This window comes from Nicotiana tomentosiformis, chromosome 2, assembly GCF_000390325.3.
Source record: "Nicotiana tomentosiformis chromosome 2, ASM39032v3, whole genome shotgun sequence".
In the NCBI taxonomy this organism is placed as follows: domain Eukaryota; kingdom Viridiplantae; phylum Streptophyta; class Magnoliopsida; order Solanales; family Solanaceae; genus Nicotiana; species Nicotiana tomentosiformis.
Genome location: NC_090813.1, coordinates 175,109,225 through 175,130,183, shown reverse-complemented (window position 1 = coordinate 175,130,183; position 20,959 = coordinate 175,109,225). Strand labels below are relative to the sequence as shown.

General features: G+C 40.1%; 1 protein-coding gene across 1 annotated transcript; it reads right to left on the bottom strand.

The window, feature by feature from the left end:
• Positions 1–7,965: 7,965 nt before the first annotated feature.
• LOC138906127 (uncharacterized) lies at positions 7,966–8,429 on the bottom strand. The gene is made up of 2 exons (XM_070194649.1): positions 8,217–8,429; positions 7,966–8,073 (listed from the first exon to the last, which is right to left on the bottom strand). Exons 1-2 carry the CDS (start codon positions 8,427–8,429, stop codon positions 7,966–7,968), a joined length of 321 nt encoding a protein of 106 aa, XP_070050750.1.
• Positions 8,430–20,959: the final 12,530 nt, after the last annotated feature.

Below are 20,959 nucleotides of genomic sequence, written 5' to 3'. Positions count from 1 at the left end.
TTTCATGTGGATCAGTGTTTGGATGGGGTCACGCATGGCGGCAGAGTTATGTTGAGATATGATCCTTTGCGTTAGATTCGTGTGTTTTGGTTCTACAGTGTGTGTTAGGTTCTTAGCATTGCTTTGTGGTGGTAATTGTTGAGCTTGCGGGACAGGCCTCCCGTCTGAGTCAGTTTTCCATGATTTGAGTATATTTAGAATGTTGCTTAGTGGTGCACGGATTGCACGGGTTATGGCTTTAGATTGTATTGATATGGCAGGTCACTAGAGTGGTCGTGTTGGATGAGTTGAGATCATTGGACCTATAATGGATACTATCGGAATTGATTACAGCATGTTTGGAAGGATGATATTGAATGTCGGCTTAGAATGGGCTATAGTTCTTATCGAATGAGAGGAAATTCTATGACTGGTTGATCTGATGAATGGTTAGGAGTTATGCATGTTTCTTTCAGTATTGGCAGTGTACGAAGATTTAGAATGAGGCTTTGTTTGATATGAGGTTGTTACCGGTATTGGGTTGATTTGAGCAGCTACTGGGATTAGAAATCTTTGCTTCGAGCATTTGAGCTATGTGGTATTTGAGTTTTGAGTATTTGAGTTATGGTTATGGCTTTTGGTACAGCTTGTTCAGACTTATACAGTGTGTGGGTTGCGGGATCCAGATCTTATAAGAAATTTCGGATGTTGGAAATTGGATTCGAAGGCTTGTGGGCTGGGTTGAATTGAGATATTCAGTTATGTTGTGTTGTCCAGCCTATACGGGATAGGGTGACGTGAGATCACCCCCGGGTATGTGCATGGTAAGTTTACATGTCAATTGATGGCTTTGAGAACAACTCTGGGCATGTTCGAGGATGAACGTATGTTTAAGTGGGGAAGGATGTAATGACCCGACCAGTCATTTTGAGCATTTGCACTTCGCTTGATAATTTAGGGGCGTGAGCAGCTCCGTATGATATATTTTGACTTATGTGAATCATCGGTTTTGGTTTTCATGTTATTCAGAATTGATTTGAAAGAATGATTCTCAACTACAAGCTTTAAATTTGAAAAAGTCGACCAAGTTTGACTTTTTCTGAATTTGAACCCAGAATGGAGTTTCGATTGTTCCATTAGCTCCGTTGGGTAATTTTGGACATAGGAGCACGTCTGGATTGTGTTTTGGAGGTCCGTAGTTGAATTTCGCTCGAAATGGCAAAAGTTGAAATTTTGGAAAGTTTGACCGGGAGTGGACTTTTTGATATCGGATTCGGATTGTGATTCCGGGAATTGGAATAGTTTCGTTATGTTATTTGGGACTTGTGCGCAAAATTTGAAGTCATTCCAGATTGATTTGCTATATTTCGGCACGAATTATTAAATTTGAAAGTTCAAAGTTCATAGATTTCGATTTGAGGTGCGATTCATCATTTTGATGTTGTTATGCGTGATTTGAGGCCTCGAGTAGGTCCGTGTTATGTTATTGGACTTGTTCGTATATTCGTACAGGGTCCCGAGTGGCCCGGATGAATTTTGACGAGGTTTGGATCATTTTCACTTCATGTGCAAAGCTGAAGGTTGTTGGTTCTGGTATGATCGCACCCGCGGTTGGTTTGCGCAGGTGCGATGGCCGCAGAGGCGACAAAGGCATCGCAGATGCGAGAATAGTGATGGGTGAGGAAGACCGCAGAAGCGGAAATGGTGACGAAGCCGGGCAATGCAAGTGCGAAGTGTTTTCGCAAAAGCGGTGGTCGCAGGTGCGACGAATTTTCCGCAAATGTGGATATGCTGGGCAGAATGTTATATATAAGGGTTCGCGATTTTGGCTTAATTTTTTACATTTTCAAGCTCGGATTGAGGCGATGTTTGGAGCAAGTTTCACCATATGAATTGGGTTAAGTGTTCTCTACTCGATTTTGGTTATATTCCATGAATCTATCTTCGATTTTAGCTTTTGGTTGATGAATTTTACAAAGTAAATTGGGGGTTTTTGCCTAAAGTTTCATAATATGAATTTTTGAGTTTTGAACATCGATTTGGAGTCGGAATTAAGTGAAACTAGTATGGTTGGGCTCGTAATTGAATGGATTATCGGATTTTGTGAGTTTTACCGGGTTCCCAGGCGTGGGACCGGGTGTAATATTTGGCCGGTTATGGGTTTTGATTGAGTAATCGATCTTTATCATTTGGAATTATTTCCTTGCGCTGTATTTGATGTATTTGAGTTGCTTTTGGCTAGTTTTGAGCTGTTCGGAGGTCGCTACGTGCGTGATGGCATCTTTGGAGCATCGCTTGGCTTGCTCGGTATTTGAAATTGGCTTGTTCGAGGTATGTAACTCTTCTAATCTTAGTGTTGAAGGTATGAAACCCCGAAATACATGTTATGTGATTGGTATTGAGGTGACGCACATGCTAGGTAACGGGCGTGTGGGCGTGCACCATGTGAATTGGGACTCTATTGTTTTCATGGCACAGTATAGTGGTCCTATTTTGTTGATTTTTGTGTTATCACCATGTGATAAAGTAATTGAGCTGTCAATCATGCTAAATAACATGTTTAGGATTTATGATGATATTGTTAGGACCCATAGTTGTCGTTTCTTTCTGTCATCTCATTGATTTCATTGATATATCGTACTAAGTCATATTCATGCATTCATATCATATCTCAGTCTCAGTTGTTGTTTATTGATACATTATATCATTGTTGTCGGGCTAGTTTCATGACATTGTGAGCCGTGAGTCAGACTAGAGAGATTGATGACTGAGTGAGGCCAAGGGCCTGAGTAAGAGTGACATTTTGGGATCGGGCTGCACACCGTAGCATATTATATTGATTATATTTTATATGGATCGAGTTTCACACCACAACAAGCCTTCAGGCAATATATGTAATATTGGATCGGGTTGCATGCCGCAACAGTATTGGATCGGGTTGCACGCCGCAACAATATTGGATCGGGCTGCACGCCGCAACAATATAGCGATTGGGCTGAAGGAACCCCTCCGGAGTCTGCACACCCCCTATGAGCGCAGTCGACTATATATATACGGATCGGATTGCACGCCACAGCGGGCCTTATGGTCATATATGGATCGGGTTGCACGCCACAACGGAAATTGTACAACGATGAGTGATTGAGTGTGCTGTGCATTGAGCATAGTGAGAGAGGATGCGAGACAATGAGATTGATTACTCTGAGAGTGTGAGTACATGATTCATCTCTGAGATACATGGCATTGCCATGCAGACATGACATACAGGCATAGAGATGCATTTTTATTCTCATGTTGTACAATATCACGTCATTCATGACTTTTTACACACATTGACATGTGGGCATAGAGAGGTATTTCACACTTGCTATCTGGAAAGAAAATAAAATATTTTATTTATTGTGGAAAGGATATTTGGAAAAATTATAGTTTTCAAACTTACTCGTATTTCGGCTTTTTCGGTAAAAGATTCGGGTTTTCACTGAGATACTTGAAAAGAAATGCCTATTTTTCTGAAACTGTGAACGAACTAAACCTTTTATTTCTGAGGTACTCTTTTATTACTTGTACTATGTTGAGTTGTGGAATATTGGTGTTGGACCCGACCTTCGTGTTAGCTCGTTACTACTTTCAACCTAAGGTTAGGTTTGTTACTTATTGAGTACAGGGGTCAGTTGTACTCATACTACACTTTTGCACCTTGCGTGCAGATGTTTGTTGCTGATGTTGCTGTGTTCGATGGGAGCTGGATTGAAGATGTACCTACGTCTCGATTGTAGCTGCCTCTTGTTCGTGGTAGCTTTAGATCTATAAAACTTTGTTTATGTACTTTTCAAACAGACTATGTATTTGTTCCATTTCAGCTTTGTAAACCTTATTCTTAGAAGCTCATGATTTGTACTACCAGTTCTTGGGGATTGTATTAGATTTAGATAATTTTTTTACTTAATTGCTTTATTAATTGTTATTGGAATTGGTTAGTGGTTAACTGGCTTACCTAGCGGGTTGGGTTAGGTGCCATCATGACTAGTTAAATTTTGGATCGTGACACTATTAAAATTATTACCATTACTTCTTCCTATTTCATGAGCGCCATGGCCTTGTTTTCGTTTGTTCCATGGATAGATTTTTTCACCTCCATAATCCTTAAAGGAGGCCTGAGTCTCAAGAAGTTTCTCTAGTAGAACTTCTTGTCTCCATTTAATAGTTTCTTTGCAGGCCTATAAAGAACCCTCTAATTGTTCCACCGTCATAGAGTCTAAATCTTTAGACTCCTCAATAGCACACACCACAAAATCAAATTTAGGTGTTAAAGTGCAAAGGATATTTTCTATCACACATACATCTCTATCCTCCTTGTATCTTCTTAATTGATTTACAATAGCCTTCATCTTTTAACAATATTCTGAAATGCATTTGGATTCTTTTATTTTTAAAATTTTTAAATCAGCCCTTAGAGTTTGAAATTTTACCTTCCTCACCTTACCAACTCCTTGAAAAGAATTTTGAAAAATCTCTCCAGATTCCTTTGAGGTGGTATCATTAACCACCTTCTCAAACATATCATCATCCAAACATTGGTGGATGAGAGTGAGAGCTTGTTGATCCTTCTTTCTTATCTTTGCGAAGATATTTTTTTCTCTTTGAGACAAATCATCCTCATTATCGGGCTTTACATACACTCTGTCTACGATTTTTTACACATCCTGAGAGCCAAGTATGGCTTTCATACGTAGACAACATTTCTCATAATTATCTTTTGTGAGATGGGGTACTGAAAAGACAGCAGACCATTGTTCGCTATGGGTCTAATACCATATTTTTGGAAAAATAATATCCTGCCCAGAAATAAAACCCATGATAAATAACAAGAACAAGAGAGTAATAACGTTTCTAAATATGCAAACGGGGATAAAATATAATATCCAAGCGGAGAAATATTGTGATGACCCAAAACTTAGCCTATCGTGGTACTAGGAAAGCCGACACCTCAAAATATTTCCAACACTTTTAAATGAAAAGTAAAATAACACAAGTTTAAATAATTAAAGCTTTCATAAACTTAATAGAAAGTCAAAACTCAATATGAAAGTTCCCAAAACTAGGGTGTCAATGAGTACATGAGCGTTTATACAATACGAGTCTGAAAATACTGTCTATGAAAAACTCAAACAAAATACATAAAGCTGAAAGATAGGGAGGGAGAGTCAAGGTCTACGAACGCCGGGCAATTACCTCAAAATCTCTGAATGATCAAGCTGCTCAGATAATCAACACCATCGTGTCCGATAACACCTGGATATGCACATGAAGTGCACGGTGTAGTGTGAGTACAACCAACTTAGTAAGTAACAAGACTAACTATTGGACTGAAAGTAGTGACGAGCTTCACGGAGACAGTTCAATTATAGAAAATTACAATACAGAAAAAGTATGCATGCTTTCAAATTCGACATTTAAAGCCAAAATAGTTAATTCATATCAAGTTCAATTGAAACAAGATGTGGCATCTCTCAGAAATTACATGGCAGTAATATATGCCGGTTAAAGTACACAGTAATGAAATCAAGTGCATATTCTCAGAGTAACAGTCACTCAGTCCTCCCATTCACTCCAACCTCACAGTCACTCATTCCTCACAGTATCTCATTTTTCCCAGTCGCTCGGCACTCACACTTAGTATGTACATGCGCTCACTATGAGTGTGCAGACTTCGGAGGAGATCCTTCAGCACAAGCGTTATAATAAGCCAATCATGGCATGAATCAAATAAACATATTGCAGTGTGCAGCCCGATCCCATAAATATCCTCACAATCAGGCCCTCGACCTCACTCAGTCATCAATCTCTCCAGTCCATCGGGCTCTCAATAATTATGTAAAACATCCCAAACATCAATGACATAATGTATCAATAGAGAACAACAGAGACTGAGATATAATATGCAAGTAAAAACTATGACTGAGTACAAAGTGGCAATTTTGTAGATAATTTAACATGTAACACGATCTTTGTGGGTCCCTACAATATTAACACATAGCCTACGCATGATTAGTAACATGTTTTGTAGCTCAATTTCTATAACACATGGAGAATATACGGATACAAATAGATTATATAACTATACAGTTCCAGGGAATTGACCAAGTCACAATTACTATGGTGCACGCCCACATGCCCGTCACCTGGCATGTGCGTCACCTCAACACCAATCACATGACATGAAATTTGGGGTTTCATACCCTTAGAACAAAGTTTATAACTATTACTTACCTCAAACCGTGAAAATCTCTACTCCAACACGCCCTTGCCTCGTGAATAGTCCTCCAAATGCCTCGAATCTAGCCACAAACAGTTCGATACAACCAATATGGGCTAAGGGAATCAATACCATAAGAAAATACTAAGTTATTAATAAAAAGTCAAAATGTCGACTCAAACGCCGACCCCCGGGCCCACGTCTCGGAATCCAATAAAAGTCATAAAATCTGGAAGCCCATTCAATCATGAGTCCAACCATACCAAATTTACCAAAATCTAACAGCAAATCGACACCCATATCGCCAATTTAAACTCTCCAAATCCCTAGCTTCAACTCCCAAAATTACACCTCAAAACCACACAATCTTGGTGTGGAATTCAATGGGGAAATGAAATTATTGAATAAATTTAACCACAAGTGACTTACCTCAAGAAACCACTCGAAAATTCTCTCAAAAATCGCCTTAGACCGGGTTCGCAAAGTCCAAAATGAGGGAAATCACGAAACCCTTCGGATTTAAACACTACCCAATGCTTTCGTGCCTGCGGAATAGCTTTTGCTATAGAATTTCTGCTTTTGCGGAAGCCACTTAAGTCCACGGGGTCCACACATGTGCTCCAGGTTCCGCACATGCGGAAGCACTTCTGCGGCCCATGATCCGCTTCTACGAAGACAGCCTACGCCCCCCTTCTCAGCATATGCAGAACCTTGCTCGCACCTACAGGCTCGCAGATGCGGATGACCCCTCACTCCTGCGTCCTACTCCAGGCCAGACCGGCTCCGCACCTACACAACATTAGCCGCACCTACGACATCGCACCTGCGGCCATAACCCTCACAGGTGCGATCACACCAGAAGGCGGCCAGCTTCAGCAATGCTCTAAGTCTCATTTTCGATCTGATAACCATCTGAAATCAACCTGAGGCCCTTGGGACCTCAACCAAACATACCAACAAGTTCCAAAACACGATAAAAACTTAGTTTAGCCCTCAAATTACATCAAACAACATCAAAAACATGAATCGCACCCCAATTTAAGCCTATTGAAACTAAGGAATTCTACCATCTACAAACGACGCCAAAACTTATCAAATCATGTCCGATTGACCTCTAATTCTTCACACAAATCACAAATGATACCATGGACCAACTCAAACTCCAACTCCCGGAACCCCATTCCGAGCCCAGTATCAACAAATTCCACTCTCGGTCAAACTTCTAAATTTCCAACTTTTGCCATTTCAAGCTTAATTCAAATACGAACCCCCAATTCACAATCCGGACACACTCCTAAGTCAAAAATCACCGAACAGAGCTAACGAAACCATCAAAATTCTATTATGGAGTCGTTTACACATAAGTCAATATCCGGTCAACCTTTTCAACTTAAGCTTTCAACCTTGAGACTAAGTGTCTAAATTCATTCCGAAATCTCTCCGGACTCGAACCAACTACCCTGCAAGTCACATAACAATAATTAAGCAGGGAATGAACAATAAATGGGGGAATGAGGCCACAACTCTCAAAACGACCATCCGGGTCATTACATCCTCCCCCTGTTAAACAAATGTTCATTCTCAAATGGGTCTAGAAAGGTACCCGGAGTCTTAAATAGGCGTGGATATCTGATCCGCATCTCCCGCTCAGTCTCCCAAGTACCCTCCTCAACTAGCTGACCTCTCCACTGCACCTTCACTGAAGCTATGTCCTTTGACCTCAACTTTCAAACCTGTCGATCTAAAATGGCCACCAGGTCCACATCAGAAGTCAAATCACCATCCAACTGAACTGTGCTAGAATCCAAAACATGAGACGGATCGCCGACATACTTCTGGAGCATAGAAGCATGAAATACTGGAAGCACACTCGACAAACTAGGTGGCAAGGCAAGCTTGTAAGCCACCTCTCTAATGGCCCAATATACTTCTTCCGGAAATTCATAACACCCTTCATGGGTGAAACCTTAAAAAGTACCTTCTCCCCAATCATCAAAGCAACATCACAAACCTTCCTATCCGCATAACTCTTCTGTCTAGATTGCGCCATGCGAAGACGATCCTGAATCAATTTAACCTTATCCAAAGCATCTTGAACCAAGTCAGTACCCAATAGCCTAGCCTCATCTGGCTCGAACCAGCCAACCGGGGATCGACATTGTCTCCAATACAAAGCCTCATACGGAGCCATTTGAATGCTCAATTGGTAGTTGTTGTAGGCAAATTCTGCGAGCGGCAGAAACTAATAACAAAAACCCTCAAAATCAATGACACAAGCGCATAGCATATCCTCCAATATCTGAATAGTACGCTCTAACTGTTCGTCCGTCTGAGGGTGAAATGTTGTGCTCAACTCAACCTGGGTCCCCAACTCTCGTTGTATTCCTCTCCAAAACTGTGATGTAAACTGTATGCCCCGATCTGAAATGATGGACACTAGCACAGCGTGAAGGCGAATAATCTCGCGGATGTAAATCTCTACCAACCGCTCCGAACAATAAGTAGTCCCAACTGTAATGAAGTGTGCAGACTTGGTTAGCCAATCCATAATCACCCAAATAGAATCAAACTTCCTCGAAGTCTGTGGGAGCCCAACTACAAAATCCATGGTGATACGCTCCTATTTCTACTCTGGAATCTCAAGCCTTTGAAGCAATCCACCCGGTCTTTGATGCTCATACTTCACCTGCTGGCAATTTAGGCACCAAGCTACAAACCCCACTATATACTTCTTTATTCTCCTCCACCAATAGTGTTTCCTCAAGTCCTGGTACATCTTTGTGGCACCCGGATGAATGGAATACCGCAAATTGTGGGCCTCCTCAAGAACCAACTCACATAACCCATCTACATTGGGCACACAAATCCGACCATGCATCCTCAACACCCCATCATCCCCAATAGTAACATCCATGGAATCACCATGTTGAACCGTGTCTTTAAGAATAAGAAAATGAGGATCATCATATTGGCGCTCTCTAATGCGATCATATAAGGAAGACTAAGAAACCATACAAGCTAGAACCCAGCTGGGCTCCGAAATATCTAATCTCATGAACTGGTTGGCCAAGGCCTGAACATCAACTGGAAGAGGTCTCTCACCAATAGGAATAAATGCAAGGCTACCCATACTCACCGCCTTTCTACTCAAGGCATCATCCAACATATTGGCCTTCCCGGGATGATAAAAAATGGTAATATCATAGTCCTTTAGCAGCGCCAACCATCTTTGCTACCTCAAATTTAGATCCTTTTGTTTGAACAAGTGCTAGAGACTCCGATAATCCGTAAATACCTCATAAGACACACCGTGGAGATAATGCCTCCAAATCTTCAATGCATGAAAGATGGCAGCCAACTCCAAATTATGAACATGGTAGTTCTTCTCATGAGGCTTCAACTGACACGTAGCATAAGCAATCACTCTACCCTCCTGCATCAATACACACCCAATACCAATCTGAGAAGCATCGCATTGCATTGTATAAGAGCCTGAAGCTGAAGGCAAAACTAGAACTGGAGTTGTGGTCTAGGCAGTCTTGAGCTTCTAGAAGCTCTCTTCACACTCATCCGACCACCTAAAAGTAGCACCCTTCTGGGTCAGTATGGTCAAAGGCGATGCAATAGACGAGTAACCCTCCATGAAGCGACGATAATAACCGGCCAAGCCGAGAAAGCTTCGAATTTCCGTTGTTGAGGAAGGCCTGGGCACCACGTGCCCTAAAAGCTCCATTGAACTAAGCCAAAGCTCACACTTGGAGAACTTGGCATAAAGCTTCTCCTCCCTCAACTGCTGCAACACAATCCTCAAATGCTGGGCATGGTCCTCCTTGTTACGAGAGTATACCAGGATATCATCAATGAATACTATGACAAACAAGTCGAGATAAGGCTGAAATACATTGTTCATTAGATGCATGAATGATGCTGGGGCATTGGTCAGCCCAAAGGACATCACAAGGAACTCATAATGACCATAACGGGTCATGAATGTTATCTTTAGAATATCCAAGTCCCGAATCTTCAACTGGTGATACCAAAACCTCAAATCAATCTTAGAGAACACCCTCGCTCCCTGAAGCTGGTCAAATAGATCATCAAGCAAAGGATACTTGTTCTTGATTGTTACTTTGTGCAACTGCCTATAGTCGATGCACATCCGCATAGTACCATCCTTCTTCTTCACAAACAGAACCGGTGCACCCCAAGGAGACACACTAGGCCTAATAAACCCCTTATCAAGAAGTTCCTGAAGTTGTTCTTTCAATTCATTCAACTCAGCTGGTGCCATACGATATAGAGGAATAGAAATAGACCATGTGCCTAACACCAACTCAATACCAAATTTAATATCCATGTCGGGCAGCATGCCCGGCAGGTCTGTAGGAAACACATCCAAAAAATCTCGCACCAACGGAATAGAATCAATAGTTGTAGTATCAGCACCAACATCCCTCACAAATACCAAATAAGATAAACAACCCTTCCCAACCATCCGTTGGGCCTTCAGATATGAAATCACTCTCCTAGGAACATAATCTAGAGAACCTCTCCACTCGATCCTTGGCAACCCCGGCATCACCAATGTCACGGTCGTAGCGTGACAATCAAGTATAGCATGACATGGAGACAACCAATCCATACCCAAGATCACGTCAAAATCAACCATACTAAGCAATAAGAGATCAACTCTAGTCTCCAATCCCTCAATAGTCACTACACATGACCGATATACACGGTACACAACAATAGTATCCCCCAATGGTCAGCCCAAAGGACATCACAAGGAACTCATAATGACCATAACGGGTCCTGAATGTTTTGTTTAGATTCGAGTCTCGCATCTTCAACTGGTGATACCCAGACCTCAAATTAATCTTTGAGAAGACCCTTGCTCCCTGAAGCTGGTCAAATAGATCATCAATGCGTGGAAAAGGATACTTGTTCTTGATTGTTACTTTGTTCAACTGCCTATAGTCGATGCACATATGCATAGTACGATCATTTTTCTTCAAAACAGAACCGGCTCACCCCAAGGCGACACTATAGGCCTAATAAACCCCTTATCAAGAAGTTCCTGAAGTTGTTCTTTCAATTCCTTTAAATCGGCTGGTGCCATACGATACAGACAAATAGAAATGGGCTGAGTGCCCAGCACCAAGTCAATACCAAAGTCAATATCCCTATCGGGCGGCATGCCCGGCAGGTCTGTAGGAAACACATCCAAAACATCTCGTACCACTGGAACATAATCAACAGTAGTAGTATCAACACCAACATCCCTCACAAAGGCCAAATAAGATTTAAAAACACTTCCCAACCATCCGTTGGGGCTTCAGATATGAAATCAATCTCCTGTGAACATAATCTAGAGAACCTCTCTACTCGATCCTTGGCAACCCCAGCATCGCCAACGTCATGGTCGTAGCGTGACAATCCATCATAGAATGACATGGAGACAATCAATCCATACCCAAGATCACGTCGAAATCAAACATACTAAGTAATAAGAGATCAACTCTAGTCTTCAATCCCCAAATAGTCACTACACATGACCGATATACACGGTCCAAAAAAATAGTATCGCCCACTGGCATGGATACATGAACAGATGACACTATGGACTCACGGGGCATAACCAGATAATGAGCAAAATATGATGATACATACGAATAAGTGGACCAAGGTCAAATAATACACAAGCATCCATGTGGCATACTATGAAAATACATGTGATTACTCCATCTGAAGCAACAACATATGGCCTGGCAGAAATAACAGAGAATCGGGCCTGACCGCCACCTGATCGGCCTCCCCCTCTAGGGTGACCTCTAGCTCCCTGGGCTCCACCCGAGCTGGCTGGGCGAGTGGTGAAGTAACTGGTGTGGAAGTTGTAGCCTGACTCCTCTGCTTCACTAGACCTCCCGGGAAATGAGGACATTGTCACCACATATGCCCAAACTCCCCACACTCGAAACAACTCCCCGGTAGTGGTGGGGACTGAATCGGGCGCCGAGTGCCAGAGTAACTGCTAGAAGGACCTGGCATAGATGAACCCTGAACTGATGGAGCACGGGATGAACTTTAAGATGAAAGGGCACTGAGTGATGACTAACCCTGATGAGCACTGTATGAACCATGGATGGATGATGCACCATGATGAACTGGACGAGCCATCTAGGCGTGCCTTTAAGGAAGACCCCTGTTGCGGTAGAACTGACCCCCTCTTCTCACTCTCTTGGTTATGAACTATCTTTAGCCGTCGAGCAATATCAACCACCTCATCAAACCGAGCACCATATACACTCTCCCGAGTCATAGCAAAATGCAACTGATAGGTGAGGCTATCAATGAACCTTATAAACCTCTCCCTCCCAGTGGGAACCAACCAAACTGCGTGATGAGCCTAGTTTGAAAATCTCATCTCATACTGGGTCATAGACAGGCCATCCTGACGTAGCAGCTCAAATTGCCTGCGTTGCTCCTCCCTACGGGTCGGTGGTACAACTTCTCCAAGAAGAGAACGGAAAACTCATACCATGAAAGTGGTGTAGCACCGACTGACCTGCTCCTCTCATAGTCCTCCCACCATCTGAAGGCAGCCCCAGTAAATTGAAAAGTAGTGAACGAGACCCCACTGATCTCCAGAATACCCACAGTACAACGAATCCGCTAATACCTATCCAAGAAGTCCTGAGCATCATCTGACTCAGCCCTACTGAATGATGGGGATTGGAGTCTCCCCAACCTCTCAAGTCTCTTATGCTCATCCTCACTCATAACGGGACCCACCTGGGCCTGTGCAACTGCAACCGGCTGCGCTGGAAATACCCCCGGCATCCGAAGCCACTACATCACCTTCTCTATAGTATGGATGGTGGGAGTCCGAGTACCTCTCCCTGACTGAGAAGTGGCTAGCGCGGCCTGAACAGAAACTTCATGAAGAAGGCTAGTGCACACTGTTAAAATCTGAGCCAACGCCTCCTAAAGGCCTGGAATCACAATGGGCATAGCTGGTGCCTGAGTTGGCCCCACTGGCTCAACCACCTCTCGAACCTGTTCCTGAGCTGGAGCAAATAGTGGATCTGCAGGTGCTGCTCTAGCTATTGTACGAGCTGCATCTCTGCCCCTACCGCGGCCCCTACCGCGACCTCGACCTCTCGTGGCCCTAGCTGGTGGTACTGGTGGTTGTCCGTCCTGTCCAGTAGCACGTGTCCTCGCCATCTGTGAGAGAATATAATAATAGAAGTTTAGTTCCCGGAATCATCAAATATGCATGGCTAGAATACAAGAATGTGAAGTTTCCTAAGGGTTAGGTAGCCTCTCAAAAATAAGTACCCAAAACCTAGTATGTCGTGATGGTGCCATACTAGGCAAGCCGACATCTCAAAACATTTCCAACATTTTTATGTGAAAACTGAAAAAACACAAGTTTAAATAATTAAAGCATTCATAAACTGGATAGAAAGTCAAAACTCAATACGAAAATTCCCAAAACCAGGGTGTCACTGAGTACATGGGCGTCTATACAACACGAGTCTGAAAATACTGTCTAAGAAAAACTCAAACTAAATACATAAAGCTGAAAGATAGGGAGGGAGAGTCAAGGTTTACGGACGTCGGATAGCTACCTCGAAATCACTGAATGATCTAGCTAATCAGATAATCAACACCTACCGTATCCGATAACACCTGGATCTGCATACGAAGTGCAGGGTTTAGCATGAGTACAACCAACTCAGTAAGTAACAAGACTAACTATTGGACTGAAAGTAGTGACGAGCTTCACGGAGACAATTGAATTACAGAAATTTACAATACAGGAAAAGTAGGCATGCTTTCAAGTTTGACATATAAAGCCAAAACAGTTAATTCATGTCAAGTTCAATTGAAACAGGATATGGAATCTCTAAGAAACTACATAATAGTAATATATGCCAGCTGAAGTACACAGTAATGAAATCAAGTGTATATTCTCAGAGTAACAATCATTCAGTCCTCTCATTCACTCCAACCTCACAGTTACTCACTCCTCATAGTCTCTCATTTCTCCTAGTCGCTCGGCACTCACACTCGTACTTAGTAGGTACATGCACTCACTGTGGGTATGTAGACTCCGGAGGGGATCCTCCAGCCCAAGCGCTATAATAAGACAATCATGGCATGAATCAAATAAACATGTTACGTCGTGCAGTCCGATCCCATAAATATCCTCACAATCAAGCCATCGGCCTCACTCAGTCATCAATCTCTCCAGTCTCTAGAGCTCTCAATAATCATGATAAACAACCTAAATAATGATGATATAATGTATCAAAAAAGACCAATAGATACTGAGATATAGTATGCAAGTAAAAACTGTGACTGAGTACAAAGTGGCAATTTTGTAAATAATTCAACATGTAACACGACATTTGTGGTTCCCTACAGTACCAACACATAGCCTACGCATGATTTATAACATGATTTGCAGCTCAATTTCTATAACACACGGAGAATATACGGATACCAAAATATTATACAACTATACAGTTTCATGGAATTGACCAAGTCGCAATTACTATGGTGCTCGCCCACACGTCCGTCACCTAGCATGTGCGTCACCTCATCACCTATCACATGACACAAAATTCGAGGTTTCATACCCTCAAAACCAAGTTTAAAACTGTTACTTACCTCAAACTATGCAAATCTCTACTCCAACACGCCCTTGCCTCGTGAATAGTCCTCCAAATGCCTCGAATCTAGCCACAAACAGTTCGATACAATCAACACGGGCTAAAGGAATCAATTCCATAAGAAAATACTATTTTATTAGTCAAAAGTCAAAAATTCAACTCAAAAGCAGGCCCCCGAACCCACGTCTCAGAATCCAATAAAAATTACAAAATACCGAAGGCCATTCAATCACGAGTCCAACCATACAAAATTTACCAAAATCTAATACCAAATCGATACCCAAATCCCCAATTTAAACTCTCCAAATCCCTAGCCTCAAACTCCCAAAATTACACCTCAATACCACACAATCTAGTGGAGAATTCAATGGGGAAATAAAATTATTGAATAAATTTAACCACAAGTGACTTACCTCAAGAAACCCCTCGAAAACCCTCTCAGAAATCGCCTTAGATCGAGTTTACAAAGTCCAAAATGAGAGAAATTACGAAACCTTTCGGATTTAAACACTGCCCAGTGCTTTTGCACCTGCGGACCAAATATCCGCACCTGCGGAATTGCTTTTGTGATAGAATTTACGCTTATGCGGAAGACACTTAAGTCCATAGGGTCCGCACCTGCGCTCCAGGTTTCGCACCTGCAGAAGCGCTTCTGCGGCCCATGATCCGCTTTTGCGAAGACAACCTACGCCCCTTTCTCTGCATCTGCAGAGCCTTGCTTGCACCTGCGGGCTCGTAGATGCGGATGACCTCTCGCTCATATATCTTACCCCAGGCCAGAACAGCTCCGCACCTGTGCAACATTAGCCCCACCTGCGGCCAAGACCATCGCAGGTGCAATCACACCAGAAGGCTCCCAGCTTCAGCAATGCTCTAAGTCTCATTTTCGATCCGATAACCATTCGAAATCAACCCGAGGCCCCCGGGACCTCAACAAACATACCAACAAGTTCTAAAACACGATACGATCTTAGTCGAGCCCTCAAATTACATCAAACAACATCAAAAATACGAATCACACCCCAATTCATGCCTATTGAAACTAAGGAATTTCAACTTCTACAAACGACGCTAAAACCTATCAAATCACGTCTGATTGACCTCAAATTTTGCGTTACAAATGACATCACGGGCCTACTCCAACTCACGGAACCCCATTCCGATCCCGGTATCCATAAAGTCCACTCTCGGTTAAACTTCTAAATTTTCAACTTTTGTCATTTCAAGCCTAATTCAAATATGGACCTCCAATTCACAATACTCATAATTCAAAAATAACCCAACAGAACCATCAAAATTCTATTTCAGAATCGTTTACACATAAATAAACATCCGGTCAACCTTTTTAACTTAAGCTTTCAACCTTGAGACTACGTATCTCAATTCATTCCGAAACCTCTCCGGACCCGAACCAACTACCCCGGCAAGTCACATAACAATAATTAAGCAGGGAATGAATAGTAAATGGGGGAATAATGCCACAACTCTCAAAACGACAGGCCAGGTCGTTACAAATATAATACCATTGTAGTGCGAACTTTTACAAGTTAGTAGTGTCAAGAGATTACGTAGTTTGTTAAGAAAATATAAAGCGGAAGTAATATTATATTGAGATGTATAAAATAAAGGGTGTTATTTATTTTGAAAGTGTAATAGTCTCTTGACACTAGTAAGTCATAATAGTTCTCTCTATAATGGTATTATATTGCTCCACATGGGTATTGTATTTTATCCCGTTTGCAGATTTAATGTCGTTATTACTCTCTCGTTCTTGTTATTTATTGTGGATATTATTTATGGGCGAGATATTATTTTTCCAACAAGAACTACTTACTAGCAGTTTGTCAAAAAATAATTTTGTCACAAATTAAGCTTCCAGTATATTATCTTGCTTTGTATATTAGAGTTTAAATCTTTTTTAACTAATATACCACTAGGCAGTGTTACTAGTGGCTAATTTTATTAATAATAAAAAAATCCAAAAAATTATACAATTAGAAAAAATACGAGATAGCTGTAACTATAAAAGATAATACCAACTAAGAGGTGATGACATGTTCTAAGTTGGTATACAGTATGAAAAATAAAGATAGAACGATCACTTTTTCAGTAAAATCACTACTACCGTGTGGATCTCTTATTAAAAAAATGCAGCATATGACAACTTTTACGCGGAATATGTGATTATGTCCATAGCTGGGCAGTGTGTAGTCAGGGCTGCTCAACGATATTTGGGGCCTAAAGCCAAACTTCAACGAGGGGCCCTAAGTTTTTTCATATTCAAAAATCATTTAATAAAATTTTATTTGGAGTTTATTTTTCAAACTTTTTGAGATGTAAAATTATAAATAATTTATTTATAATCGATTTCTTGACTAGGATTATATATGTTTGTACTTTTTAGGATTATTATTCAATTCTTTAGAATTTTCTAATTTTCTAAAAGATCTATGTTAGACTCTCACCAACTTTTTCTTCTTCTTCTTCTTGGATTCCATTATCTTCTAAGTCAATTATATTAGTGATTTATTTATCTACCATAAATTCTTTCTCCTTGTGGGGATTGTTTTAAAGTTTCAATTCTTCTCTCATTTTTGACATTTTTAATATGCGGATCCATATTTTCTTGTTGACATATTAAAATTTTAATAAATAAATAAAAAGATAATACATATACTTGCAAACAAAAGATATCAAAAAATAACAAATTTAGATGCAAAGTAATAAGAAAATTATAGAACAATTCAACCTCGTTTAACAAATAGTCATAGATAACTTGATATTACTTTTGCTGCTTCAATATTTTTGGTGCAATGCCGGGAAAGCTTGACAAAAAAAGAGTTCGCACTTGCTTTGACAGAATGTTTTATGAGACAGTGAACTTGTAAATTTGGAGAGGCTAAAAGAAATATAAAAGATTAAATAAAAATCAGTTTGAAGAGCAAGTAATAAAAGTAATGTGGATCCTGTGATAGAAACATATTTATAGGTTAGGTTTAGGGGTGAATCCCAAAAGGTTCTATTCCTATTCCCAAATTATCTCTAACGGTCCCATATTTTTCTTTTTCATGAAAGATGTACTTTTTGTTTGATATACTAAATATTTTTTTAATAATCATCAAATACAGCTATTTAATACTATTAGAAATGTTTGGGCCCCCTAGATGTGGGGCCTCGAGCAGTTGCTTGAGTGGCTTTACCATTGGGCCGCCCTTGTATAAGATACTCTATCACCTTGTACGTAGTATGTTTATGCCTTCATATCGAGCGCTTGGCTCCAATAAAGTGAATTAATCCTTGGACACGCGCGTTGCGCGTGTATCCCATATAATTAGTACAAAATTGAAAAAATTATATCGTTTTGTAAATGGATGGTAAAATGCTTTGAATCATGATTGCATTTATAAGGAAAAAAAAATTACATTTAGAAATCATAACAATATGAATATTTAAGCTAAGAAAAATAGAAGGAGAAGATAAAATATAAGAACAGTAAATGTTAGCTCAAAACAATTATTATACGCATGAGAAGTTAAAGAGGTTAACTTTATAAAGTGTAGAATTTAGATACATGTACTTTAATAAATTCTTTGACAATCCCATGTCAAATTTAACGTTACAAAACTAACTTTTGTAGCTTACATATTTTGTTTATTAATATTGAAGGTATTATTAATATAGCTTTTAAGGGCATAAACGTCCAATAATATTATAGGGCTATTTTCGTACTTCACATTCAACGTTTGATCTTCAATGCTTGTATAATAGTATGATAAATAAAGAAATCTGGCAGCTTCCTCTTCATCAAGTTAGTATCAAAAGCATCTTGCAAAACTATACACAAAGTGTGTGAGTGTGTCCAGTTGCAAGTCATCCATCCTCATCCTCATCCTTATCGGGAGTGCATTAGAACTAACAAATCCGAACAACTTGGTTTTCACTTGATGTCCTTTATTTATCATCAACCAGCCTTTAATATTAGCATCATAACTTATTCCATATTACATGCTCGGTTCACGTATTGATGCCCTTTCAATAGGCTGAGCATTTAGAATGCTTATACCACACATTAAAAAGTAACCAATAATATAAGCATGTGTCCTTTGAGAGTAGTTCCAAAATAAAACACAACGATAGTGATAAAACTGCCTCTTGTTCTCCTCCCTAAGAACTTGAACATGGTGGTCATCCTTCTCCCCTTTATACCTGGACAAATTGGGTAGTGCACACCCATTTTCCCTAGTTTTCCTCTTCATCATCTCCTTGCTGCTCTAGTTCTCAAGTATGGGTATTTCAAATTATTATTATTGGGCAAAGGTCTAGATTTACCCTTGTACTTTTGCGAAAATATTTAGGTTTATATCCTCCATTAGAAGTTGGGTTCATTTATATCCTTGCCGTCAAACTTTTGGGCTAAAAATACCCTTACTTAAACTTTTAGGTCCAAAAATGTCCTCACTTACTAACGGGACTTTATTTGAGACTTAATTATCTTTAATTGTTAATTTGATTTATGCCGGAGGATGACACATGGCTTTACCTTAACCCCCTCTTTTTCTTAACCAGAACCTCTCTCCTCCCCTCCCCTCCCCTCCCTTACACCTATTCATAGCATCCGTTTGGTCGCTGAAAGATAGGAGCTTATATGCAGATTCAAAGATATGCTTGATTTCATTTCACAAATATTTCATTATCATCGAATTTTCCTACAAAATTTTGCAAATGGGTTTGCCCCATAAGGAAATAATCCATCACATTCTTGTTGTTATGGATTTTCTTTCTCTTTCAAATGGTAAGACCATAAGTAATGTATTTTTATCTCTTCCTCTCAGTCAATTTTTAATTTTTTATGGTGCAGTATAGTTTTTAAGATGTAAATTAATGGATAATTGTCACGATCTAAAATCCTAACCTGTCGTGATGGCGCCTATCGTAGTACTAGACAAGTCGGTATTTATAAAATAACTCCAACACTTAACAGAAAACGGATTTAAAATAGTTTAAATGACAATAACTTCTCATAAACGGGATAGAAAATCCAAAATATAATACGAAAATTCCAAATATCGGGTTGTCACTGATTACATGAACATCTATACATCACCAGTCTCAAAAATACTGTCTAATATAGTCTGAAACTAAATACAATAAGTGGAATAATAGGGAAGAGAAACAAGGTCTGCGAAAACGCCGGCAGCTACCTCGAAATCTCCAGAAGATCAATTGTACGCGAAAATCAATCACTAATAGAAACATATGGTTTTTCCACGGCAAAATCAATGAGAAATTAGTGAAAAAATTGAGTTTTCACACCGCATTCCCACCGAAACGGATCACCCGGAAAAGTCCTGGTGGGTAAAAACTTCCAAGAGAACTAGTGGGAAGTTTCCCACGGTTTTTCCATCAAAAATTTAATAGGAAAAATAATGAAGTTTCCCACCAATAATCTGTGGAAAGTATTATTAGTAATTTTTATTATTTTAATATATTAGCCAGGGAAGTGGTGGGAAAATGCATGTAATGAAAATAAAAGTATGAACTTTCCCACCGATATAAGTGGGAATCATGCAAGAGCTGTAACTAAAAGGACGAACCTTCCCACGGATTCAGTGGGAAGTCTGGAAAATATTTTTGTGCATTGTGTTGCTTTTTATACTGCACCACCTACCAAACAAAAAATACAACCACCAACAACAAGCCTAAATATAATTAAACATTCACATATAAAATTCAGCATTGATTCCGATCTATTTCATAAACATCCAACCAAAACAGAAATACAATAATGCAACTAAACACTCAAATAAAAAAATCAGCATTCAATATTATCTAACTGAATGAACTCCTCCAACCATTGTTTAAAATTTCACAAGTCCATATAACTCTTCTGGGATGGTTGGATTGGCTTTTCTTGATCATCGGTTGGTTGGCTTTCATGCAAAAAAGTTATAACTATTATATGAAAGGAAAAGCTTTCAGGCTTCATAAAGCTAAATCGAGTTCAAAATCTAATAATAATCATCTAACCTTTGATTTTACATGA

Excerpts from the sequence above, each read along its gene's own strand:
- LOC138906127 (XM_070194649.1), bottom strand. The coding sequence starts at position 8,429 with ATGGCTCCGTATGAGGCTTTGTATTGGAGACAATGTCGATCCCCGGTT. Across the intron at positions 8,074-8,216 it reads CTTTGATGATTGGGGAGAAG|AAGTATGTCGGCGATCCGTC; the intron begins GTACTTTTTAAG and ends TCTATGCTCCAG.